Consider the following 27731-nt stretch of genomic DNA (forward strand, 5'->3'; position numbering starts at 1 on the left):
TAACTTTGATGACGCCTGGTGGATGTCGCTTCTTCGTGCATAGATTTCCGCTTATCTGTGGCGCTCCTTGCGAAATCTTGATTATCATCGCTGCCACCTCTGTTGCGATATCCTGGGTACGTAGAGTTCACGAGATACGCGAAGGACTCACTCAAACGCGGTTCAGAATGTACAACCTCATCATGGCTACACGTTTCATTTTGTGATGGGAGTTCCACGATATTCCGATACCTGTCACGCTCATATTCTAAAAGAGCAATTATTATTTCTATATCAAAGGCAAGAAAATTATATACACGGGAAATGAGAATATTGTATGATATTGAATATTTCACAAGTATTTGTATTTAAATGCAAATTCTCGTGTGGGCAAAGGCTAATGTAAAATTGGAATATAAACATCCTTTGTCTTCGATGTGTATAAATTTGAAAATTTTCAAAGAGAAAATAGGGTTATAACAAAACAGAATTTGTTAATTTTGGGGTTTAATCACAAATCTGCAGACATATGTATTTATTTATGAAATTAAAGAATTTATCTATCATTTATTTTTTTGTTTCATTTAGCCAAAGTAAAAAATACATTTTTATCATGGCGCAATATTTATGGTTCACGTATTCGGAGAGATACACGTACAAAGAGATGACAGAAAAATCGAAAAATTGAAAAGCAGTGAAAGATTGTAAAAAAAAACGAATATTTCGTTGTTGTGTTATTATATTTCTATATAAAAAAATTTTTCTAAAAAAAAAATGTTACATATATTTCCCGAGTTGATCCAGTGCGTGTTGTTCGTTAAATGTAAGTCACAAGTTTCGATGATTTTGTCAGCAACAGGTATGATGCGCAAAGAGTTGATCACTATATTAATATCGTACCGTTGCATATCACACAGGACTCTTCGTCCTTCTCCTTTTCGGCGTTTCGATACGCGCGCTCTCGCGTATCGCGGCGCAGAGAAGAAGACGCAATGATCCGCGAGTTTTTCCGCCACGCTGCTTCCGCATTCCGAGGATATTTTCCCACGTCTCCGATTGTGCGTTCCTGATGCGCCTCCGTTTTTTTCGCGGTCTTTGAGCGCATTAAATTTTTACGACACGTTTCACCGCATATTTCGTCGCACGAGATCGAGCTTTCGACGAGCGTCGCGTCAGCCACTTCAACGAGACTTTTCTGCGAACGTTCCGATTTAGGTGTATCTCTCACAACACGGCCGACGGTCGTAGCAGCGAGCTTTACGACGTTCTTGCACGCGTCGTGCACTCGCGACCAAATTTTGTCCACCTGTAAACTCGTCCAAAGAGAGTGATCGCGCGTCTCGCGTTCGCTGTCGGAATTATTTGCATCGTCACTCCTCGTTTGTGACCTGCAAAACGTTTGCGGAAACTTTGCTCTACATAATTTTTATTACTCCGATTTAAAAGAAAAATCAATTTTGAATTAATTAAAAATTTGTAGAGCAAAAAAAATTGCGATTCAGACCTGTTACGTTCTACACGCAATAAGCTGAAAATATGTAACGGAAAACATTATATTAAAAATGTTTTGGAAATATTGTAACTGTGTCAGTCGAGCTCGCGGAGAGTGTATGTTTCATTAAATTTTGAAATGTTATTTCACGTTAAAAAATAATAATAAAACTGCATCATGTATATATTATAGATGTATAGGTAAAACAACATGGTAAGAGGAATCTGAAAAATATACAAGAGAGCAAACTTTCAAAGCGACGTAGACGAGAGAAAAGTGAAGAATTCTATTTATCGGAAATGGATGTATGCTGCAATGCGATGCCAAAATCAGGCGGGGACTAACGTTGCCTCGGCCGTTTCCAGGCTCTCGTGCTTCCTTATCTCCGCGCTCTCGCGCAATTGGACGCGAATCGCCTCTTCCGATTTATACCTGTTAGACACAGAGTCGACGTTAGGTAACGAGGGAAAGAAAGAGATATAAGAGAGGAAGGAGAGAGACAGAAAGAGAGAAAAAAAAGAGGCGCGGCTCTCCTTTATCGCGCGGCCATATCTCATTCAAATCGGCTCTCACCTGGAATCATGTTTCCCTTTGAAATCCACCCTCGCGCGTGTACCGTCGGCGTCTACGGTCGCGATTCTTCCCTTCCATTTGTAATCCAATTGTTGGGCGTCAGTTTCAATGCAGCCCGGTTTCCACTCCGAATCCACTTCGCGGGCGAATCCGCCCTTTTCCCCTGGACATCGTCGGTCGGAACGCGACGGCGAGTCCGCGACAACGCGGCCGATACAGTTGTCTCTTCGCGCGCGTGCATCCATTCGCGTGTCGACGCCTTTCAGCGAATCTGATTTATACGATCGATCGCCACCGTCTCTCTCCACCGCCGTTGTCGTCGTCCACGAGCCGAGTTGCCCGGGACGCGTATCAATTTCGCATCGCGACGCGGGACGCGGCGAATCGCAAAGATCGGCGAGCACGCTCGCCCTCGAAGCCACGCGTTTCCGGCTCGTCCAACTTTCTTTCTTCCCGTCGTCGCAGTTCGCGCACCGTTCGATCCCATCTGAAGAATATTCATCGGGTTCCGTTGCGAATTCAGGCGCGATATCCGTCCGGAGGCCGCCCGATCCGCCTCGCACGGCTTCTTCCCTTTGATGCTTCTTCGGGAGAGCAGAATTCTCGAACAGCTCTCTTGCCGCCCGCGACGTCGGGAGGCAACGGTCGCGTTGCATATTTATATCCGACTCGCACTCGCTCGAGAACTCACAGAAACATCGACATCCCTTCGCGCGGGTATGCTCGGGATGAAAGCACACGGCCGTCCAATCAGCTTGCACCTCCGCATTGATATCGGAACCGTCTACATTGTAATTCTCCCGATCATAAATGTGATATTCCTGATGCCTGTCGTTAAAAATCGAACAGCGGTAGTCCGCGATGCGTTCCCTCGCGTCGACGCACGTGTGTCCTGTGTTCAATATTGGATATCGCGCGTTATCAATATCATCAACCGGCGTGCTATCGTGATGATGACAACATTGCGTTGAGCCAAGAACCTCGTTGGGCGTACTAAGTGACGGCACATTATCTTCTACGTGTGCATTGACAGTCGTTGATTCTCCCGAATAATTTTTGCATTTGCGTTTCATTGATCTCCGAGTGTTCTCCCTTTCGCTGCAATTTTCAGCGTAAGGCTGAACGGCATGTATAGAATTGTCGATCACTTTCTTCATCGCTCTGATTTTTGGACTTTTAAAATTTCGCATTGTCGAATATTGTTTTCTGAAAAAGATTTGCATACATAAAGTTTTCAACGAATTGACAAAATCTTCGTATGTATCTATCGTTATCTCTTATCAAGTTTAAATAAAAAATTCCCATACTTTGGTAGTGTGACAAATTTCATTTCGGGTATCGGATTATGCATCGAAATAATGCTGATTTTCATGCCGCCGCGCAAAGTGCTACAAACGTCACCGCTAAGATCAATGATAACTCCATCGGGCATCTTGCGACGCGTTTTTCTCTTACGATTCGATTTGCATCGAGATTCATCTTCGTTTCTTGAGGGAGCACCATCACTCTTGACCGCTTCCTCACAGGATTCCTTTTGTATCGCACTTTCGTGGCTGAAGGAAGGTACGCACGTTTCGGCGTGGTAATCGTTCGCGAGCTCATCAATCTTCCCCTGATCCAATTTAAAGACGCATATTTCATTCGGAGAACCGTCTCCATAACTTTTCGCCAGTGACTCGTTGTCTTCTCGCGATATGAAATCGCGGACGTTGTAGATTGCGTCGGAATATAAGAGCGGGCAATTTTCGTATTCGCGACTTTCGTTTCCAGCTCGCAGCACGTCCACCATCGAGATTTCCGGTCGAATAAACTGCTCAGCATGGCGGCTGAGCGGACATTATGAAACGGATTATAATATTAATATATATATATATATTATAGCGTCGACATGTTATGCAATAATTAAACGATTGAGTAATCACAGCGATAATTGCTTGAAAAATCTGTAATACGAACTAGAAATAGTGCGAATAAATAATAACGGCTGTGAGCAGCGAATCATGGCTGAGGTGCGGAATTGCGAAATCGCATGTCGATGCAAACTCGTGCTTAAACGACAATTAAGTAGTAATTGTCATATATGGTAAATTAAGTAGTTATTGCCATGCGCTATTGTATCATGTATGCTGTTACATTATTGCCGCATTACACCGTGAAATTATATTGTTCTCTCTTACGTGGTAGATGGAATCACGCTCGCCGGCGAGTCGGCCATTGAAATGCAAATTTATTGAATCGGGATATACGCTGGTAAATTTTGAATTTAGCGAGAGGTTAGTTGCCGCGATCCTGACGTCGAAAGTTTGGTTATTTGGAAGTTACAAGGAAACAACGGAGTGAATGAGCACGATGCACGATGCACGATGCATGTCGTGCGCGCTATCCCGCTATTCCCGCGTATTATCCGTTCCGCCGCTTCTCTTTCGCTTTATCGCGATATCTGGAATCTAAAATCCGCAACGGGATAGTTTCTTCCGCCGGGAAAGAAAATAAATTGTCGAATTTAAATTTTCTCGATAAACTTTGTAACGTAACAATCGAAACGACGGCGCGCGCGTGAGTGTGTGTGTGTGTGTGTGTGTGAGACGCGTGCCAAATGCGAGAAATTTGCAAAAAAATTTACATTTAGACAGCGCACCGGGCACTCCATTTTTTGCGACGTGGTAGTGTGGTTCTGGCATACGGCGAAATACATTTTTTCCGCGAATGTTGCAATTTTCCATTATTTACGTCGGTATAATCCGACGGTACGTATCAGGTTGAAAGCCGGCGTAAAATGTAATACGCGCTTTTGTAATTTGACTGTCAGTTGCAATCGACCTGCCCGCAGTGGGTATATTTGTAAAGGATCGTAATAGGCTTTATGGCGAGTGGCGTGTATCTTTTTCCTCATCGCGAAGCTTTTGTGTGTCGCGGCAGCACTCGTATCGTCTTTCTCATTAAAATAACGTAGGCAACTTTTCTCCGACGTTACGGAGGTAGTTACATGAAAAGAGGAATAAATCGGTCCGTTTTGAAGAAAGATAATTATGCAAAGTTTGAACGTAGAACGTAATGGATAATAACATCGTGCCATTGACCGTTTATCGTTTAAGATCGAGCGGCATTGTCGCCGTCACTTCGCATCACGCTTTTCCGACGACCGTGCGACGGATTTTACATCGCCGTGTTACAGCTATTGCGGCTTCACGTATGCATGCATGTACCGGCTCGCGCGCGTTTTGGCAGAGGCCAAAAAGACCGACGTGGGCTGACGTTGAAGCGACGGGAGGACTGTCGCGCGCAGTGATGGATGTCGGCAGGCTTAAATTTTGCGAAATTCCAGGCTCTCCCTGTTGCTGCCGCTATTTCCAGCCGGCTCTTCACTCTCTCTTCCTCTCTCGTCCCTCTCGCTCATTCCCCTTCCTTCGTATCGTGGATTGAAAACGCGTGACACTGACGAACTTTCAAGAGCCGCGCGAGATGCCTTATCTAAAAATTTCTATTTTCGCGAACCCTCCGCCACCCCGGAAATATCGCGGGTGTCATTTATTTTACACCCCTGTATGTATTTGCAAATCTACCCGAACATTTTGCACCCTCTAAAGTACCACAATTTATGGTTCAGACGCTCTTAGGATTAGAATCGTTAGGAAGATACTGAAGATCAAGAAGATACTATCCCTCTCTCTTCTTTGTTAGCTTGGTAAAAGCCTTCGGCCATTTTTTAGAAAACCGAGAGATTGTATCCCACGTCCCTCGATAGGGATCAGCCCAGTCCGCAGAATCCTCGCGTATTTCGTAAAGGTAATCCACTGCCGCCTTTCAACCTCGGAATGAGATGTCTCGAGTACGTACCCCCGCCCCCCTCCCCCGTGTACGTTTCATCAATGATGTGATCTTGAGACAGGCATATGATGAATTGAATAGTCCTCCGTTTCCCTATTTAAGGATAATGTACTTTCGATGATAGGCGATGCATAACGATCGTTATGGATTTACGGGGGTCGCTGAAGTGAAAGTACATATACGTGCCTTTATTACATATTTAAGCGAAGCGCGTAAAAGTCGAAACATTGAAAAAGGCCGGAACACTTTTCAAATTAGTTCTCGAGGGTTTTACGAGCGGATACACTATGAAATACGCGCCGCCACGGCCGCAGGTATTCGTTTTCGTGTTTCGCTTTCGTTTTTGCAATAAAATATCTCATACTGCGTACGTGTACGTACGTGTGTGTGAGACACTCATGATGGTTTATCGATCGTGTGTTTTACATTTTACGTAAAATAGAATATAAATTTGCGTATGTAATGTACACGAACATAATATACATTCATTCGTTTGATAACACGCAATTACGTTTGCATTTTTACATGCGATTTGGTATATGAAATGGATTGTCCGAGTTTCGTTCGTAACAGATTCCCTGATATCACCGATGTGCACCAGTAACAAGTACCGCGATGCACTCACGCATGCATATGCATAAGTGTGCGGGAGATTTTCCCTTTTTTTTTTTTTAACAAATCGTGCGAGGGTGCATCCGCGCGATACGCCGTGTTGCAGCCTGAGAAGAGAGCTCTTGAGACACCAGACACTCTTCCGGCTGTCTGGCCACAAGGCAACTCTGTCTAAGTAGCGAACATTATACTCCCCCCCCTCTCTCTCTCTCTCTTTCTCTCACTTCAATAGCAGTTTCACGCACGTAGTTGTTAGCTGGCGTGCAAAGCTGCTCCTCTTTGGCGCCCGAAGCGCGACAGGGGAGAACGCGAGAAGAATCGCGACGTCGTTCACCCCTCTTTCATGACGGGGGATCGACAGGCACTACCTGGCGTATCATTTTCCGTCGCCACTTCAGAATGGCTTTGAGAGTGTTTCCACCTGTCGGGCGACAAAACTTTTCTCTGCGGTGTGAGATTGAATATCGGAAATGCCACATCGAGGATATTCGTGAAACGGCGATACGATAAAATTGATTTCACGATATCTCATTGTTTGTTAATCAAATGTTTTTCATATTTAATTAGAGAATAAAGAAAAAATATAAAATTAAAGACTACGTTTTCTCTTTTCATTTTGCTGTACTAATAATATTTCATCAAAATGTATAAAGCGTCGCGCTTTCACTGTGAAAGCATGCAACAAAATCTCCTTCTAAAGTTTGGAAAAGCATTACGCAAGAACGGTTTACGATTGTGCGAAATACGTTTCGCGTCGCATCGATAGAAATCCCATCAAAGTTTACGATAAAAGTTTGCGATCTTGAAATTTTTGGCCACTAGAGAGGTCGCCGCCCTTACGTCGGGGTAATAGCGGCAGTCGGATTGCGAAAAAAAAGCCTGTTTTCCCCTTGGGAAATAAACCCGCGTCCCTCAACGTCCCCAAGGTCCTGCGAAATACGGTCGGCAAGGAAAGATTAAACTGATCGAGCTCGCTTATACACTGCACATGCACGTGTCTTAATATGAACGGGTAATTGCAAGTATTTCCTATTTCTAATATATAAAAGAAATTCGTACGACAATCATTATGCATTGAGTAAAAAAATAATTCAAACGCATCATTAAATACAATATCTATTGTATATCTGCCGTATATTGTTCGGTTATGTTAAAAGTATACTTCGTAGAAAATTTCGCCGCGAAATAACAAAGAAAGTCATTAATTTACTATCAGCAAGAAACTTCAGTTTAACTTCGGACGAGTTAAAATACACAGATTGAAAATTATATTTCCCGAGAGCCAGAGAGAGAGAGAAAGAGAGAGAAGGAGAGAGAGAAAGATATTAATGGAACGACGATCAACAATTCCGACCAGGAGATTTAGTAAATTACTGCAAAGAGACGAATTTGACGTAGGTTGCTGTTAAGGGTGAAAGAGGGGTGGCCATCGAGGCGCGCTATAAACGACGGGTTATGGGGATAGTTCAATTACAATTACGGGGTACGTGGTAAAACGCGCGACTTTTACCTCGACATGACGTACCAGCGCGCGGCAAAAGGGGAAAGGTTGCATGTGGTCGAAAGAGGGGATTTAATACAGCAATTTGAATGATACGGCGCACAGCGGAGAAAATACCAGGGGACGCGAACCAGAGCGAAAGGAGAAAACGGTTTCAGGGATTCGATAAGCTGCGGACAGGGTTGAGAGATAGATAATCAAGGCCAGACTGGAGGTGAACCAGACATGTTAACCAATCAATCGAGTCGGTACAGTCGACGGAGTCGCGCGTGGAGGACTCCGATGTAGAGGGTTCGGTGCAACGCATCGGAAGGCCGAAGGGGGATAGTCGGTTTCGTGGAATGGGGTATGAGCCGGTCCACGAGTAATTACCTAGACCCGGTCTAGCGACAGTCTCCCGAACATAATCGCCAATACACGTGCTGCTATTAGGCATGCACGTGATCGATGTGTCGAGTTTATATTGGAAAATCGGCCGCTCGTCAGATTCAGATTTTATCGAGAAGAGAAGAGCCGTGTGAATTTCTTTCGTTTGCATTTGAGACTAAACTTTGAGACAGAACATCGTAAATAAATTTTGTTTGTTTCTAAAAGGCTTTGGATGCATACGTAGCCTTTTATACAACTCCCTGTAATGTTTGAGGGTAAATTATAAAAGTTACGTTACGTTAAATACCCTGTAAGCTCTTTTTAGCTCATTATAACGAGCAAACTCTAATAATTTCCGCAGGAAATTATTAACAACTATATTTTTTCTCTCTCCTGTCTGTCTCGGAATATCGGAGGAATATTATTTCCTATTCGTTGCGAAATACACGAACAAATCTGAATTGCTCCCGCCGGAAACTGGAGCGCGCCTGTTGTTTTTTTTTTTTGTCGCAATACTAAAACTCCTTGGTTATTATTTGCCTTGGTTATTTGCTCGAACACGCCCTGTCCAATCCGCGAAACATTCGCCGATCTACGACAGAGATTAAATATATTTATTCAATCAGTTTGCGGCCCAGTACACACATCTGGCACTCGGAGCAATACAACATTTGTACCGGTTCCTGAGAGCGACTCATTCGCAAAAATGCAATCTGGCAATTTTCCAATTGCAATCCAAACGATCTGCCGGCTGCGGACGTTAAATAAAATTCAATTTTTCATGTGGGGGGCCATTTCGCAAGAACTTCAGTTTTACGAGCAACAGATTTTAAACCGCGTGAATTATGCCAAAATAAAACAGCCGATTGTTTCGTCCTATCCAGACGCGGATTCTTGTATCATATATAACTGGCACTTTCGAGGAAGTGCTTAAGTAACGTGTTATTGTCGGAACCCCATTGAAAAATGTTACCCCTTGTCAATAGCGCTAGAAATATCCAGTAGCTTGACCCAGTTCGTCGCCCTTGCGATGAACCTGTTTTGTCGGCGCCTCCAGTGACAAATGAAATCCCCTGAAATTTAATACCGCTTGTGCGGCGCCGGCGCTATTACATTTCATAGATCGCACTGCGACGGTCCGGCCGTACGTCCCAGCAGGTTTTCTTGTCCCTGTTAAGGAGAAGCTATTGCCAGGATTGTACAACGGGATTACGGGGACGTGGTCGTTGCGCGCGCCTGACCAGAAATTTATACCGATGCTTCTTGCGACGTGTGTTGGCGTGTACAAAGGCTTCAGTTGTTTCAATCCGCAAAAACCTTCCGGTAATAAAGTACACGGGCGCATGGCAGTGGTCCTTCGCTTCATAAATAACGCTATTAATTTACTGAGGGCGAACGTGCGAGCGAGCGCGATCTATTCGGGCCATATGTCCTGAAGAGACTCCGCGAGCGCTTCAAAACTAATAAATCCCGCAAGCGGGATTTACGCGGCGAGGAGGAGCGCGGGTAAGCTTCTCGATCGGTCACTTAATTGCGATCTTGAACCGTTTGAAACTATCTCTAATTGAATTTCGCGATAATGACTGAATAGCCCCAGGTGGGATCTCATAAAACTGTCCGCGTGGCAATAAAGAGCCGCGGCATCGCCCTCCCCGATCTATCTGCGCGATCTAACCGTCGCCCGACGAGATTGTCCGACTCTGTCCGATGCGAAGAAAAAGAAAAAAAAAAAGGGAAGCTCTTCTTGGGATCTCACGGCGGACATCGTGGCGAGAGCTAGTCCGATCGGGTTCCTGAAAGCTTTCTACTCGAAGGAAATCGGGGTCCATGCGGACCCGATAGAGTAGATATCCTACTCGCCCGGTTTCCACATCCGCGGGATTTCCAGGATTTCATTATGGCGTCGGTTCTCACTTGGTCGCCATGGTGACTATATACACGTACGGGCGTAATACACCGTCAACCCTATCTCCTTTAGTTTTCCTGGGAGATTCTCGGTGACAAAACGCGGACACGTCGGCGTCGACGAGAGGCGAGACCCAATGCGAGAGGTGTAGACTTACCGTTGCGATCTTCCCGCGTGACACAACGGCACGCAGCTTACATTTTCTTAATAGCTTTAGGGTTAAACAGAAATTTTATCGGTATCCGAAATAATAAACATTACGTAACAATTGATCGCGATATAATTGTCACAGTTTTAGGCATTGCAAATAATCTAAAATAACTTTCTTTTAAAGATATAAAGTTTGTCAAAATAATTAGCATAAAATAATTGGGATATGTTTCGTATAATTACACATTTTTGCACAGAAGAATTTTTAAAGATTCAAAAATCCTAATTCATCGTAGAAAACTTACATTTGTATCAGAAAGATCTTATTTAGATATACCTGTATACGTGAGCAGATAATAGGTTTATAATCGATCAATTCTTCTTTCGAGTTCAGCGTCTCTCTTTCTCTCTTTCCGTTTTCCGATATCGAGGAACGATTTCCAGACAGCAGAGAGTAGCCGCTTTGGATTCCACTTCCACGCGCCATTCGACTCTGCAATTTTGCTTTTCCACGCGATTGCCTTTTTTATTTTCCTCGAGTCCGCGTAATTACGCGGGCTGCATCGAGCGCGTCGGCAAAGAGAGATAGAGATAGATATATATATATAGAGAGAGAGAGTGGGGGAGGAGAGAGTTTCGGCGATGCTGCGAGCATCTCGTGCCGCCTCCGCCGCCGCGAGCTTATCCGCTGACCGTACCAAAGCGAGCGATAAAGAATAATCATTTGAATAGAGCCGTACGGATGAAGGGGCAAATTTAATATGCAAATGGCGGGGGCATTACGTCTCTTTTATTCTACTCCGACCGAGCGAGAAGGAATGCCCGGATGGCGCACCTTGCAGATGAAGGAAGAGACGAAGAGAAGGAAGGAAGGAAGTAGACAGCGACGGTGGAGGCGAAGGTACGAAGAAAAAGAGGATGAAGATGAAGAGACCGAGCCGAGAGACCAGGCGGAAGACGGAAAGACGGAGTGAGAAGCGGGAATGAGAAAGAGATGAAGAAGCGGGCCGAACGAGACAGTCTAAGTAGTTTTGCATATCTGCTTCATTACTCTGAATAACGCGAAGAAACTCTCCTTACACCTGGCCGCCCCTCCGCCCCGCGCGGCGCGCTCAACCCCTTTCCTAGCCGCGTTTAGCGCGTGCTAATGACCACGTCTTTTTCCGCTGTCCTAATTATACCGGTTACCAATCTTGTGTTCGTTCGCGCACGAAAAAGCAAGGGGAAGTAAGACGTACGTTTGCACTGAGACACGAGACGATTAATCATTTCTGTTAATTCAATTACGTACCTCGTCGTAATTTTATACGTACATCAAGCAATTGCCGAGATATAACGTTGTAAAACGCACGGGGTGATTATGAAGCAATGAACTTCAACGAACAGCATTTTTTTGGCCGTTTGTTCGGGAAGACGTACTCCACGAGATTTTCAACGAGATTTATTTGATAATGACGGTTTGCGCATTATTAAAAGTTTTGTAATTCTTTTAATCTCGCCACGCGGTTTCGCATCATCGCCTCTGTCTGCCCGCTGTAATAATATAATGGAAGCGATTAAAGCGTACGTTATTATTATGTGCCTTCGTTGCAGACGTACCGATATTACGCGGGCGTTTTCCATTTTCGCGTCAATCACACCGTACGCAAATCGCGAAAAACTCGGATTTCGACAATTCATGGAATTGTCGTTATAATCGAGGTACACGAGATTTTATATTTAAATGCGATATTTTCATTCGCGGCAAATCATTACATTTTTCGATGAGGCAAATTGTAAAAATTTGATGAAAATTCTGCCATCAAGTTCGTACACGTGGAAGTGCGTCACCTCCGTTGCAAACGTCCGTTGGTACATTTCCCCGGAGTTTGTAGCTCGGAGGTGAAGCGCGGGAATCACGGAATTCGGGAACAAAGGTTACTACCGGCGCGACGTGAGTGAGGCAACAAAGCTCGGGGGCGAAGAACCGGAAGTTCCTGTCCCCGTTCACGCTCCCGCGTCTCTTTCGCCCGTAAACCCGACGTCGACGACCGGGCGTCGGCGTAGCACCTCGATCGAACGTTTTTGACATCCCGCGCGTACGTAGCAGCACTTACTAGATGAGACCAAACTGCGATGGCGATAAAAGCAAATGGCATGGTCGGGAGAAATTCGGAGAAGCGGATTGTAAACGATTCAGTTGGCGAGCAGATCTGAATTTTTGCTCCGGCAGAGTATCGTTACGAACTTGTCGGAATAAACTCGATGTGGCAATTGAGAAACTGCACACGTCATTAAGTCATAAGACGTTTCAAATAATAGTTTGAATGCTAGTGTTACATAAGTGTTTGTTAATTACAAAATTATAAATAAAAGTCTTCTCTACTGAAAGAAATTCCCGAAAAATCATGTACAAGAATAAAAAAAACAAGAAAATAAAAAAAACTTTGTATATAAAATCACTTTGTACGTCATTTATGTTAACTTTAACGAGAAAATAATTAAGAGATTACTCGGGTAAAAGGTGATAGCATTTCTTTTTCAGATGGTAAGCCGGACTTTGCGAAATCATCTTCCGTTCTCGCGAGCTTCAGTTGTTTCCTGAGCCCCTCGTCCCGATCCTAATGTAATCAAGGTCCGCAGACCCGCACGAAAGCGGGGGCTACTTTCAAAACGGTCGCTCGCCGCTACTGTCCACGTCGGGGGAGGGAGTTGGGTATAAGTCACTTTGCCGATACTTTGATCCCTTCCACCCGTAACGACGTTACGAGGAGCGAAACGTGCGGCCCCCGCTGTTAAACCCGCGCGGTCAGCGAGCACGCCAATGGGATTCTGCGAGTGCCGTTGCACTCTCTCCATCGATGCGATCGCGCGGATTTTCATGTTCATGAAAAAGATTGAAAACCAATCGAGGACTCGAATCAAAAACGACAAAATTTAAAAAATGTACAACGTGAGCTCCCCCCCCCCTCTCTCCACTACAGGCGGACGATGGCGATTCGCTTTTCACGCGAGTACAAGTTTTTTTTTTTTATCAACTCGAAGTTGAGTTTTCGTTGAAAACTACGATGGAGTTGACAGTCATCTCTATTAACTATTTTTGCAATAGTCTGTAAATTACAAGTGTATATCTACATAAAAACCTTATTTAAAATTAAACAAGAAATAGTGCTTTGTTATTAACACCTTTGGAATTCATTTCCCAAAAATTCCTTTACTTTTAATCGCTTTTAATTAAAAACTAATTAGAGTATGTCGTGTCGGAAAAAATTAAATTTCAATTTTAAATTAATCAAATTTCTAAAATGTTTTCCTATGCTTTATCTCATATATCATTTTTTAATAATATAGAAGTTCATTGTGATGTCATGCGTTTGAATAACATCGTTCTGCGGTATCAAACTTTTTATCGTTGGTGTGTTTTTTTAGACAATTCGCTGGTCGATCAGCTTTCAATTGGTGGACTGTGTCCATTTAATCCTCAACGCTTCAGTCTGTCATTATCAATCGGTCTCGTTACTTTTACTGAAATATCGTTTACTCCTTCAGATGCAGGTTTATCCGCTCGTTCTCGAGAACGTTAATGCCGTTCGGTCGTGTGTTCCAAAGGGTGCTATCGCCGCTCGGGACAGCCTGCAACGACCGTTGTCGAGTCGCGAGTTTATCGAGCTGCACCGGAGGGGCAAGGGGTGCGAGAGATCGGGGGTGAGTCTTTCTCTCTCTCTCTTTCTCTCCCCATTGTGCGAACGCGGGCGCGTATCGCGTAACGCCTGGAACTTTACGAGGATCTAACGGGCGCGCGATACGGCGCCCCCAGGTATCCGTCGCGAATTTACGAGAGACGTTGAGAGCGAGGTCCGAAACGCGCGCGCGACGGTCGATTTCGCGCTCGCACGTTCGTTCGCCCACTGGGCTGGGAATCCGAACACTTGCATCGGCAAGGGGCATGGGGCGGCGCGCACGCCCGACATTATTCCGGAATAAAACCGGCGATCTCCGCGTTGCCGTGGCAGAACGCGGACGACGTACATCGACGGCAACCTCTCATCGTGTTTACTTCGATGCTCCATTTTTTTTTGGCCTTGCGGTCGGCGGTATCCTCTCGAGCGGAAGGATCTTCGGATCTTGAATACGGACAAGGGGACTCCATATAATACGAAAGCGGACCGGCTTGAGAATTTCAGAGGATTTCATGACGCCCTTTCGACGAAATCTAGGACGAATGTATTTGCGACTATGGATCGTCCGCGATTTTACGGGGAGGATTTTCAATGGGGAAGAAGGAAACCGTCGTGTAATATGTATTATCGGAGATAACGCAAAATCGTCCAACGGTATTTGACCTCTCGCTGGGGTTTACGAAATTTATTTCCTCTCGGCGGAGCGCGCGCTTCGAGGGGCCAGAAGCGATTCGAGGCGGTCAAGAGAGATTGAAGACTAAACCTTAAATGATGAGTTCAAGAGAGGCCCGGGAAAAATACTATCTTAGATAATTTGTGTGGGAGACGGCGAGTGTGTCGTTTCCTTCCTCTCGCTCGCTCCTACAATTCCTCGTCGTCGCCTCCGCTGTTCGTTCCGCTTCTCCCTCCTCCCCTCGACCCTCCGTCCGCCACTCGACCCTTTCCATGCTCCTCGCGTCCTCGCGCAAAGTCTCCCGGCCCCCTTCCTCGAGTATAACTTACAGACGCCATTAAATGCCATCAGGAGCAGGTTTAAACCTCCGGGAACCCGTCGAGCCCTTTTGTACCAGAGTGTAAAGATTTCGAGGTCCCCGTCAGAGCGAGAGCTCCGGGTCGCGAGCGTGCCACCCTCTCTCGTAACTCCGGCCACCCCTTTGTATCTACCTATCCGCCCTCGTACGAAATTTTGACAGCCGGCTGTGCTTGGGCGCGAGCGAGGGCGACCGGCGGCGTGGCGCGTCTTTCGTCGTCCCCAAGGGTCCTCCAGCAATTCGTCTCTCGCAACTCTTCAGAAACCGCGTTGTAATCAAACTGCTTAACGCACTCCGCACGCCGCTCGACGAATCTGCGTTAGGCATGTGACATTACAAATTGTTCCACGGTAATGGAGGTCCATTGTGCTCCGAATGAATTAATTAGATGGCATGTCGTCGGAAAAGATTGCGGAAAGCCCGGGGACTGAATCGCCGCTAACTCGCAATGCAGGATGTAAACTGATCCTTCCCCATTTCCCTTTCCCCGTTTCGCCGCAAAACGTTTCCACCGCGCTTCCGTATTGCGCCACGGATTTCACTCGGCCGTCGCGCACGAAATTGCAATTGTATCGGTTCATCCATATTTAAATTCAGCGCGTAGATTTGCCGCCGGCAAAATCCTATTATCGGCCGACAAAGCTGGCGCCTTATATCGGCGCGAGTGACATCCATTTCCGCATACTATTTAAACGCGGGATGAATTAAATTGGACGCCTATATAAATCCTTAGAATCCCCGTGTGTACCGGCTCGGGCCGCAGATGTTCCTCAGCGATTGTCCCCATAAAAAAGGTTCCCCATAGTCGTAGGCGATAAACCAGACGGTTGGATGGAAATTGAAAAGTGTAAAGCAACTCTACATCCGTCGTTACTCCGCTCGTTCGGACTTTGACGATTTGAAAATTGTTTTTTTTTCTTGTTTTAAGACACACAAAATGACGACGATTGATTGTCCGGCGTTTGAGTCAATTCTTCGTCCTCCTACATTTCTTCCGGCCTTTGTCGCTACACGGCCGGAATAAAAATTCATTTCCATGACACACCTGTCCTCCTAGTACTTCCCCTTCTTTCTCAGCGGCACCTTGGTCAGCTTACATCTCATCGTTGTCAGTTTGCAGAGCTACGATTCTCCTCCGGCAAGGGGTGCAGCCCAGAACTTGAGGAAAGTTTAGAAGACGGGGAATAAAAAATATTGATCTTGTAACACATGTCTCGTAAGGGTTAGCCTACATTCCCGAGGTTTGTCAACTCTCCGTCCTAAATCAACAGAGGCCGACGCCTTGCCTTTCGGGGCTCTGTTGACACCGTCTTTTTGCCCCCGTTTACGTCACGTTTACGACGCTCCCCCGGCAACGTACGCCTCGCCGAACAATCTCCGCCGGCGGGGCGAAGGCAAATTCCTTACTCGCGTGAAAGTCGATTGCGTGCCGCTGAAATGCGCCGATGGAACGTCGAACGTTGGTCGGAGTTTCTAAAGAAACTTATTTTTCCATCTAAACGTTTCCACACGCTCGACAGCCGACGGCAGACGTTCGCTTCCAGTCTGCGCGCGTTTCCCCGGCTCGCACGGTGAGAAAGCGAATATTTGCATTAACGCCAGGCGCGTTTCCCATCTCGGAATTTTCGAGTCTCGGCAAACACTTCGTGTCCTGCATTTTTTAAAGGCGTCGATTTTCGCGATTTTCATAATACGGCACGTCTACGCACGTTTTACACTTATTTCGCGAAAGGTGTTTATTCCGCGCTGCAAATTCCTACGTCTGAATGAAGGCAACGTTATCGTTGACGTTTAGAAAAATGCAAGGAACAGCTGCCGCCGGACGATGATGGATGTTGATGCCTGAACAGCGGCACCAGTTAGGCCCGCTTTACATACGCTTTAGCGGCGCACAATGTATGGTTGTCTAACCAGTTAATCAATTTCACATCCCGTACGGCTATTTTAGCCGTATATACGTCCATCCGTTTGCGTCGCGAGGACAATGAGAGCCGTGCCGTGTAATGGGTCGACGGGTCCGACCACCAGCTTGTAAATCATAGGGTTTTACTACTTAACGGCGCTTCGATGCACCGCGCAAAGTGCAGTTGCGCCATGTCTCACGACTGTGTCTTTCGCGTGTAGAAGAACATAACAAAACACAGTGATTTCTGATTTAAATATTAAAAAGAAGAAATTCCTCAAGAAAATATTATTATTTTTAGAAGATTCTAATTCTTTGAAGATATTGTTTTATTCTTTTCCAATATTTTTTCTTCTCGATTCAATAAAAATGATAGTTAAATAAGAATATACATATCTTTCTTGATAAAAATGTTATACAAAATTCTTCACGTAAGCAGCCTATATTTGTTCAAGATTACAAAGAAAAATTTATATTCTTGCTAATATATGAAATAATAATTGTAAATTTGAGACTAGTTTTCTGCATAATTCGCTAATCTCTATTTTAAATGCAATTAAATTTTTAAAAATTATATTAGCACGAGCTTACATGTTCATCATGTGCAGCACATTTCAGTGAGAATCGGCTTGATTCACGTCGTTTGCGTGCAACCCTTGCGCTGGTACGTACGCCTTCGCGCACTCACCGTTTCGCGCGTATACACGCCGACGCCACACTGCATGGGGCATTAATTTTTGCTCCCGACGGACCACTGACAACACGTCTAGAGCCTCTTGAGACGTGCTTATTCGCACTCTCATTAAGTGCATCATACGACCTCTTTTCTAACCGTCGGCGACTCTTTCTTTCTGTCTCTCGCGCAGACAATTTTTCTTAAGTCTCGTCTGAAGAGACCAATTGTCTTTGATTTTGGCGAGATTACATCGATATGTTGCCATGCTGTTCGTAAACGATACAAATAAGAAATGTCACACAGTTGAATTATCATTAATTCACAAAAAGTGCTCCTTGAGCTTTTTGATTTTTAAAGTTGATTTTAATTGTAAATCATTTCACGAATTCAAACTTTCTTCATCAAATTTACTAAACGCAATTTTCCAGAGTATACTATGAGTTATTCATCGTATACGTGGAACTATTCGCGACTAATCAGAGCAGACGAAGAATCTGAGAGAACGGCGGAGTTAAAGGAATACCACTGAGAGCCACCAATCAGCCAATCGTCGTGTCGCCATTGATGCGTTTCCGGCACTCGCGAATTTCATTAAACCTATACTTCAACTCAAACTACGGCATGCTGATTAGTTTTCCGACGAATCAGCATCGCTACAGCGGCTCTTGAGCCGGTCAACCAATCAACGAGAGCGGAGAGAATCCCCACGTTATCCGCGTAAACCGCGTACTTTCGACTGCGTCTAACATTAATGAGAAATTGTAGGAGACCGACTATACATGGCCGTGGCTTAATCTCCTTAAGATCAGACGCCGTCATCATTAAATATTTATCAGGTGGGGATAATGGTGTTCTGCGCTGGTATTGTTTCGCCGTTGCGGTAGCCCCCGATGAACGTATAGCTATATATAATTAATAAAAGCGACGGCAATCCTCGGGAAAGGAACAAAAAGCCGTAGAAAGGTTGGCGGTCCACCACCGCGGCAGTGAAGGACGCACCCGGAAATGAGCATTTGCACGCCCGGCGGAGAGAAAGCGTGGCTCTGAAAGAAATTGAATCCTTCGAAATCACCTGTTAGGGTCGCCGTGAAAAGGACCTTGTCCTACGTACCGTCTTCAAAGGCAGGCGAGAAGAAAGGAAGAATCCTCGTGCTTTTCTCGCGTCAAATTGGCACCCCCTGTCCACCGCTCAATCCTTCGACTTACCTCTCTCTTTCACTATGGCGTTGCACCTTGTAAAGAAAGCTACTCGGAGCTCGATAATTAATCTGGTTGGATTATCTCGACATCGCGTGTACGGAATTAACGCTGAATTGATTGCGGTTTTTTTCTCTTTCTTTTCTTCTTCCTTTTTTAAATAAGAAATGTACATAGTCTAATCACTAGTAGCACAAAACATTGGCGCAATATTGGGAAGTAATGTAAAGGCAATATTCCCAATAATGGTCCAATATTGTAAAGTAGACGCTTCACCTTATTTAGTTAATTTGTTTAAGCAGTAATATTGATTCAATATTGGTTCGACATTGGGCCAATGCTGAACCAATTAATTTTTTTTATTGGACATTAATTTCATTTTAATTTAGAACCATTATTTTATGATCAATATTGACGTTACATTGAGAAAACATTGGCCAATACATTCCCAATATATCCAATGTTTAGCCAATATTAGCCAATGTACTGCCAATGTATTGTGCTACTAGGGATGTTTAATATAATTACATTAATTTGAGAAACAATATAAAGAAAACAGTGCTTTAATTTTCGAATATAAACTATGACGAAAAGTTTGTAACATGTTCACAATTCTCTCTCTCTCTCTCTCTCTCTCTCTCTCTCTCTCTCTCTCTTTCTCTTTTGCTCTGTGAAATGATTAAATGTAATTTTGCCGCTTAAACACGATTGGACTTGAAGCGATCAAAACCGAATGCAGAACAATTGCATTGATTCGGAACCATCGAGAGCATTATACGAGCGTTCGATAATGAATTGTAGAATCGACCCTCGTGTGATTGCTTCACCGTTAACATTATGGTGCATTTTGCAGGATTTCGTCGAGTGGTACGCTCTGCACGTCGAACTCCCTTTGGAGAAATTTCCAACGGACGTCCAATATCGACGCGGCTATATGTGTTCGACTAGACTATACGGTATAATGATCGAGCAAATTCCAAATTGTGACATCCCCGTGCGCGTGTAGTGTCACGTGTCACATGTCAGAGATAACCGACGAACTCGTTATCATATCTACAGGTCGGTACGGAAATCGACGGACACGCCGCCGCCGCCGCCGCCGCGCTTGGCCACTCGGATCTATCCAAATACCGTAACGGGACGATGGGATGCGCTAACGACCACGGCGCGAAATTAATGATGCTCGTCTGAACTATCGAATAACAGTACTTAGGCTCTCATTACCCAAAGTGTACCATTACGGCGCGGTAGGTTAACGAAGGGCGCCACAGATCATCTGTCTTCCGTTACGTTATCATCGCGCTGTTGTACCCCATTGCGTAAATATCAACTCCTGGGAATGCGTAAATAGACACTCCCACTTTTCGTCATACGATCGCGGATGATACAGGTTGATACGGCGTGTACGTATCGGCGTCGGGAAGGGAAAACGTAGGACACGAGTAATAAATTCGTAAATCAGCAAGTTGATGGAAATTAACTGCAGGTTTCGCTAAATTTTTCACGGCGGTCAACGCTCGATGTCGAGCCCCTGTCAAAGCCGGAACAATTTTTCTGCCCACCCGTCCGACGGGGTCTCGTATATTGGGGTGCGAGTGCGATAAAATTTAAAATATACGACAGCACCGCCGCCGCCGCCGTTGCGAAGTGGCTTTAAATTTCCGTTATGCGCCCGCCCAGGTATTTCGAGTTATGGACTCCTTTCTGATCCGCCTTACGCCTGCCATTTTTAACTTGCCTTCGTCATCTCTTCTGGGTATAGAGGGTGTAACGCTTTTTTAATATGCGTCCATGTATAAGCATAATGTTATGCGCGATCGTTAAAGACGGTATCGATCTTGCGCGAGTTGTAAACGTCTACCGCATTCATTAACTCTGGACTCGGCATATATCATATCAAAATAAATTTCTATTTTAGATCATGAAAGATCATTAGGGCCACCTGCTTTGCATTTCGAAAAATATTACTTTGTCCTTCCGTGTACCATGTAACTAGGGGTATTAGTCGTTTGGAGACTTTTAACAAGGTATTTAATTTTAATTAAATCTCATATATCTGGCGAATATCAATTTAGTTTAATGGCATATTGAATAAGCGACGGCTTTACTTTCAGTTAAAGGTATAAATGCGTATATCCAGCTAAATATAAATCAGTGCAATTCCATGACGTTTCCAGGGATTTGATCTGCAATTAAACTTGTACCGGCAAAACTCGTTAATATGCGCTTTATCGTTGTGCTGATTAAATCGAATAATTTCTATTGCTCAGATGTAATATCTGATTATCATTTTGTTCATATATATATATATATATATAGATATATATATATATCTCTTTCAGAGATCTGTATATTTAAAGATAATAATGAGAACAGAGAGAAAAAAGAAAAATAATTTTTACGATTATGAAATAACGTAATATTAATAATTGACATTTTTTAATGTTCCCGATTAATATTTTTGTGTGAATCAGTTATAAATCTTAACTTGCTAACAAATTTTATTTAAAATATTCTCATAATGATAATAATAATAATAATAATAATAATAATAATAAAATTTCTGCATATTTTGCAGCGAATCTACGCTAATCGAAAAAATTAAGCATATTCTGACAAGCTAACGCATTTTATCAATTAAACAAAAATGACGGTGTTTGCGTGAGTGTTTGCATGCGTTGAAGCGCCACAAGCAATCGTCTGAATCGGTTTAGTGTCGAATTCGTTACTATCACAGACATCCGCGTCGCCGGTCGAACAACATTTCTAATTAATCCCGGAATAAACAAAATGCCTCGCCGTTTCGCAAATATGCGTTAGCCCGAATTAACGATCAAAGTTAGGCGCGACGATTCGCATACGATAGAAATTAAAATTGACGGCCTGCCATCACGGGAGAGTAAATTTGTAACTCATAAAAATTCTCAATATTACCAGGGAAAAACGTCGAAACGTAATATTTCATATTTCAGAGCTAATTTTGACAAGTCTGAAAAACATTCCGCGCCGAGGTTTACGTAGTCGACAGTCCTATGTTCGTATTTTGATATATGAGATTAGAACCGCCTATATCTAGCTTAACCATGTGATCAGTAGCGATTGTGGCTGTTTACATCAATAACGGATACGTTAATGCGAATAACATCAATAACAACACGCTCGGTTGCAACGGGACGGAGAGGGAGAGAGCGGGGGATCAGTTTCGCGCACAAGCCTCTCGCAGATCGGACAAACCGCGACTCGCTTTGTTCGCGATTTATCGATGGGTCCGGTACAAATGGGGTCGTAGCTATCGCGCTATTCTGCGCGCGATGTGGTGCGACAGCACGTTCAAAAGCGTCATTTCGATTTCACACCGTCGATTTCGACAGGCGAAACGATCGCTAGACCGTGCTCGCGTTACAATGTGCCCGGTTCACTGTTTACCGACGTTCCTATAAGAGCAGGTAGATAGCGTTTGAAGGGCCGGGGAAACTCGTCAACTCGGTTTTGTTCGACTAACGAATTCGAAAAACGATGAACGAGTGGGGAGGGAAAAAATCTGCCGTGGTGTCGGAATACCAGAACTTTTTCTTCGTATCGTAAACTCTTCGTTAGTTTCACGTTTTCAAAGTTTTTACACGTTCTAACGCGCATTACGCGGTGCACAGCTGTTTCCCTTAGATCGAGTAACATTTTGCTAGAGAAATTCAGTGAATTAGATTCCCGACAATATGCTCGAGCGCTTTCTCGTCGCTGATGTCACTGTAATCCGTGCACGACAGAAACAGCGTGATAATCCGCGAGTGGTAATCGGCAACGAGGTTGTAAATAGTGAAAAGGGGATGCCTTCCTCCCCCTGTCTCTCTCTCTCTTTCTCTCTTCCTCTTTCTCATAGCATGTGTTTCCCTTTAATGCCACCGACGTATATACGTATATGTACTCGACAGAGAGAAAGGGGAGGAGGGAGGGGCGCGTGGTGCATTATGCGCCCTCATTGTACCCTCGGCTCTTCTCCCTTTCACCGTGCCCTACGAATAATCCTCGCAACAGCGTAACCCCATTAATAAAGCGCTATAAATATTCATCCGTTTGGTGATTTACGGGTTGACCGCGGATATATGGTAAAAAAGTGTTCTTTGCGAAAAATTTTAATGCCGCCTCCTGCGGCGGCTATTATGGCTGACCCGCGCTCTTTTCCGCTTAGCCGATATATTTTACTTTCTGCGGGGGCAAAAATTAAAAGGGGGTAGAGCGTACTTACCTTCTCCCACGAGTGCGGCCGATATGTATGTGTATATACTTGTATACGAGGGCGCGTTCCTTTTAATAACGGCGTCTGCGACGTAATAAGGCATTTTAGGCACCTGAAACAGTATTTTCGGCTGTAATATTCTTCGCAAGCCAATTTCGTCTTGGGCTTACGTAGCTAAAAGATCCTCTTAAATCTTAATTATAAGCCACGATAATACTGCTGGGTTTTTTAATACGACCACCGTCGTCAGGTTATAAAGTAAGCTCGCGATATATTACGAAAAATTTGCCCAGAATTTATCGTTCAAAATGGTTATTAGGTCGGAATAAATTTATTAATGTTACCTCTCAAATGAGGAGTTGTCCACTATAATATTCATTTTTCTATTAAACTGATATTTCCTACAGCGAAATTAATATTTTGCAGAAACTTGTTTTCAAATTTAATTTCTTATTTTGCGTGGAGAATATTAAATTATTTTCTTTACTCTCTAAATGTATGTGTATGAGAAAATTGTTTTTTTTTTTTTAGAATTTTCCCTTAGAAGTAGTTGAAAGTGGAAAATGCGAAATACATCTTACCTAAGCTTTAACTATACAGTTCTTTTTTTATACAGTGTCTAATAGGCAAGCTTATCATTCTTGGTCGGCACGGAGTTAGCTTCATTATCTCACTTAATGACGCCTTTAATATCAAACGTTCGCGACATCGTCGCTACGCGAACGAGCACTATTTGTATGACTTTGTCATACAAATTGGTTGGGCGTTGCTAAAAGGGATGTCGAGAGGAGCGAGGTGCTCGTTCGTACAAGCCATCCTCTCGGTGGGAAGAGGGAAACTCTCGGTAGGGGTCGGGCGCGCTCGCAGAAGTTGAGTTTTCTGTTATTACCGTCGTGCATCTATGAAATTGCACGTTACCTTCAAGGAAACTTCGCACGAGAATTGAGGCATTCATAAAGATATTAATAATTGACTTGCGCGGCGCTCCAACATGGCTGAAGGTAGATCCTGGCGTTCACTCGACAAATATTCGCCAAGCCGATTATCTCCTGTCTAGAGGTCCCTCTCCCTTCGCAATATCTCCTCTTTGTTTTCAAAGATTCGTGAGGTAAAGCTCGGAATATTTTAGGCACTAACGTGCAACACAATTTTTCAACACGCAAAAAAAAAAAAGAAAAGAAAAAGAAAGAAGCGAGACTGACATTACATCGTTCAACTGGATATTAATTTTTCGACACGTAGCGAGCGAGCCAGACCCCGAACTTAAATCGGACAGCAAACATTTATTACGGTCGAGTAAAAAGCTCTTAATCCGGCGTCGTGCGACCAAGCTCATTCGCGTGAACGGCCGGCGCGATAGGGCGGGAAACGAGGACATTCAGACTAACTCTTCGTTCTCGTGAAGGCGAGAGCGCGGTTGGTCTCGAATCTCGTTTAATATAGCGGGAGCGCTGTTACGGTGGCGCGTCTGCCGTATGTATGCGATATACGTACGGGGGAGGGATTCACGGACTACAGCACACACGAGAAGGGTGTGTGTACGCCCGAATACACATACGCGCGCACGAGCAATCGCTTTAGAGAGAAAGGGACGAGTCGGCCCGACGATAACGAGACCGCGAGGCAGCAAAGGAAACGGAATGGATCGCGGAATATGCGTGCGGAATTTTTCATGCAATCCTATAAATGGAGCGCGGCATCGGCCCTCGCTACATCCTCGCGGATCCTCGGAGTCCGGGAGGATTGCCGAGGGGTTCTGCTCGACCGGCACGACCACCACCGCGATATGGTATACGGCGGTGGTCCGGCTCTTCGTGCACTGGTTGCACGTCCCATTGCGCAAATGCGCCGTTTGGATTCCCACCGACGAACGCGCGCGCGAGAGATGTATTTTATGTGGACGGTTATACATACATACATATACATATATATATGTATGTATACACACACACACAATATACACACATACAGGGTGCACCAGTATAGCCGAATGTAATTTCCGGATGGGAATCTCATGACGGATTTAGAGCCTCGGTTTTTCCACGACCAAGATCGCTAATTTTCGAAACTCTAAATATCTGAATAGAAAAAAATTCCAAATTTAACTCTTGACCACATTAGTTTAAGTTGAAGTTGCCGAGAATCAAGATTTTTCGCATTTTAATTTACCGACGTCTCTTTGTTAGAGCAAATCATCTTCTTTATTAGTTTCTTCTCCGGTATATATCTATAGTACAATTGAAATAACTGCAGATAGTTTCGGGACACTCTGTACATGCATATGCTTTCGCGGAAGTCCATTTCCAGTTTCGTGGATGGAGGTGTCCGGGGCTGCTGGACCTGTTTTGGTCCCTTCGGCGTCCCGTATATTTAATTGGTTGTCACCCTTTGCCCACTGGGGATCGCGCATGAGATTTCGGTTATGTCTACTCAAAGTGCTTCTCCCCTTTCGAGAGGCAGGCAGGCAGGTTGCAGGAAGCGGCGTTACAGTGGAGCATGCGTGTAGCCCGTGGTAACCTCGAGATATATCAGATCGCCATTATTCTGACGACATTCAGTTTTTCGAGTCTGAGATACGGATCTCCTCGAGCATAGCTCGCACGAAGCGCTTTGCTTAATCACGTTTCCTCAGTTGCCTGAGGATTTTTTTTCTGTTTCTCCCGCGCGCTTGGCACTCCTCGTTCTTTGTGCCGTTCGTGAACCATGTAGTTAGCAGCTCATTGTTCTATTCGCGGGTCTCGCTAAAAAGTTACGGTCGCTCGACGACAGTCGCGACGGCCGGCGCGGCGTATACGTCGAGTTGAAAAAAGTTATCGTCGCCATAAAATGCAAGGTAACTCGATTTCGTGGTTCGCTCGCGATGCAGCCTGATGCACATGGCCGCGATGTGAACAACTGCAGAGCTGCCATAATTACGTGAATTCAATTCCGGGTGGGTGTCGCTCGAATCTCGCTTTATTGGCTTGTACGCCCTTTAATCAATGCCGGCCGACCCTCGCAATAGATTCTACAGGTACAGCGATGCGCGAGACGTCGAAGACAACGATAGTAACTTCCGATTGCAAGGGCTGTCGGCGTTCGTGGCGTCTGACTGTCGATTGAAATTGCGGGGCTGCAGTGAGGTTCGTAATCACCATAAGCGCAACCGCCTGCGTCTGCGGGAATTAGCAAGTCTATTAGAACACGCGCCGAGACGTACTATCAAGTGGCGATGGCTTCAACGTTTACGAAAATGCCAAATGTGATCGCGATATTGCGAAAACTTGCTTGTGAAATGAGCGTTTGCTCAAATCCTCGTATTAATTAATCAAGTTAATTTTTTCACTGATCAGTTGCTGACAAGAAACTGTGGTACAAATTGTCAATAGTGATCATAGAAATTTAATGGGAACTCGTTCCCCCCATCGACTAAGAGAATCGATCTATCAAAGAAATCGTAGTTTTGAGCAAAGCTAAAAGAAAGCGAATTATCAAACTCGCGAATAGAACGTCTTCCTTGATAATCCGAGAAGATCGATGACGACGGTGGCTACGTCGTAAAAAGGAATTTATCGACGTACGTCGTGACCAATAAAAACGGTTGTAAGTAATGCCTCGAGGACGCGGTTAGCACCCCGCTGCCCGAGCTCTTTAATTAAGGGAACACTCGTGGCACAGTGTCGCCTTGAATTTTGCAATGCAGCCTTTCTAATTAGGAAAGTGTGTGTGATACTTTCCTAATTAAAAAAGTTTTACCGTCCCAAAACAGGTCGTCGCTTTCTACCGCCGTTAGACTTCTTCACGCGTTTGCATCGGTGTGTAAATGTAAACCGGGGGATAAGCACTTGAGAATTAACGACATCGACGAGGCAGAAGCAGAGGCGGAATCCTCGATTATATCCACCGTGAGAGATTTAGGGAAAGATTCCGGGGGAGACGCTATTAGCGCTATTTAGCGCTAAAGGCTGTTCGCGGAGCTATAAGATAATGCTACCGAATGCAGTCATAATGTCAATGATGGTAGTGCAATATGTCATAACTGCAAACGCTATGCCTCGTGAGGTAGTGTGATGGTAGCGTTAACGTTTGCAAGTTCGTGAACAGCGCGAACAACGTAAACTGCACATCACTTTACTGTACGTGACATACACATTACAGTTGCATAGTACTCGTGTTTTTTATTATTAAAAAATTTCGCGTACGTAATGGATTAAAATAAAGTTTTTGTAAAAATAAAATTTTTTGGGATACAAATATTGGATGCAGCATATAAATTGATGATGCAATGAATTTATCATCAAACTTGAAGGAGCCGTGAAATTAAATAACGCGGTAAAAAAAAAACAGTAATAGTAACGCTACGCTAATGCAGTTCATGGAGCTTGTTATCGCTATTATGCTACTGGCTCCACGAGTGTGACAGCTTTTATAGTGTTAATAGCGTCTCCTTAAACGTACTCTCAGCAAATAGGTTATCGCGTGATCACAGAGATCTACTCTGTCATTCGTTCGAGTTTTTATTGCTACTCAATTGTTTCTCTCCATGAACCACACCGATGGCAATAACGGCGAGCGAGGTTGAACGCAAATTCTCTTCTTCGGATACTCTACAACAGATTAGAGCAGTTCCAATGGTATTTAT

The 27731-nt window shown here is 44.4% G+C and overlaps 2 protein-coding genes across 2 annotated transcripts; both read right to left on the reverse strand.

Moving 5' to 3' along the window:
* Positions 1-549: 549 nt before the first annotated feature.
* On the reverse strand, positions 550-1531 carry LOC118647278. Its single transcript, XM_036291832.1, has 2 exons — positions 1491-1531; positions 550-1394 (listed from the first exon to the last, which is right to left on the reverse strand). Exons 1-2 carry the CDS (start codon positions 1529-1531, stop codon positions 863-865), a joined length of 573 nt encoding a protein of 190 aa, XP_036147725.1. The 3' UTR covers positions 550-862.
* On the reverse strand, positions 1303-23203 carry LOC105833131. Its single transcript, XM_036283141.1, has 4 exons — positions 23120-23203; positions 3352-3870; positions 2045-3250; positions 1303-1903 (listed from the first exon to the last, which is right to left on the reverse strand). The coding sequence occupies exons 2-4, from the start codon at positions 3831-3833 to the stop codon at positions 1801-1803; spliced, it is 1791 nt and encodes a 596-aa protein (XP_036139034.1). The 5' UTR covers positions 3834-3870; positions 23120-23203; the 3' UTR covers positions 1303-1800.
* Between the last annotated feature and the right edge of the window lie 4528 nt (positions 23204-27731).

This window comes from Monomorium pharaonis, chromosome 1, assembly GCF_013373865.1.
Source record: "Monomorium pharaonis isolate MP-MQ-018 chromosome 1, ASM1337386v2, whole genome shotgun sequence".
NCBI lineage: Eukaryota > Metazoa > Arthropoda > Insecta > Hymenoptera > Formicidae > Monomorium > Monomorium pharaonis.

Excerpts from the sequence above, each read along its gene's own strand:
- LOC118647278 (XM_036291832.1), bottom strand. The coding sequence starts at position 1,531 with ATGTTTTCCGTTACATATTTTCAGCTTATTGCGTGTAGAAC. Across the intron at positions 1,395-1,490 it reads CAGCTTATTGCGTGTAGAAC|AGCAAAGTTTCCGCAAACGT; the intron begins GTAACAGGTCTG and ends AAAATTATGTAG.
- LOC105833131 (XM_036283141.1), bottom strand. The coding sequence starts at position 3,833 with ATGGTGGACGTGCTGCGAGCTGGAAACGAAAGTCGCGAATACGAAAAT. Across the intron at positions 3,251-3,351 it reads AAATTTGTCACACTACCAAA|AAAACAATATTCGACAATGC; the intron begins GTATGGGAATTT and ends AATCTTTTTCAG. Across the intron at positions 1,904-2,044 it reads AAAGGGAAACATGATTCCAG|GTATAAATCGGAAGAGGCGA; the intron begins GTGAGAGCCGAT and ends TGTGTCTAACAG.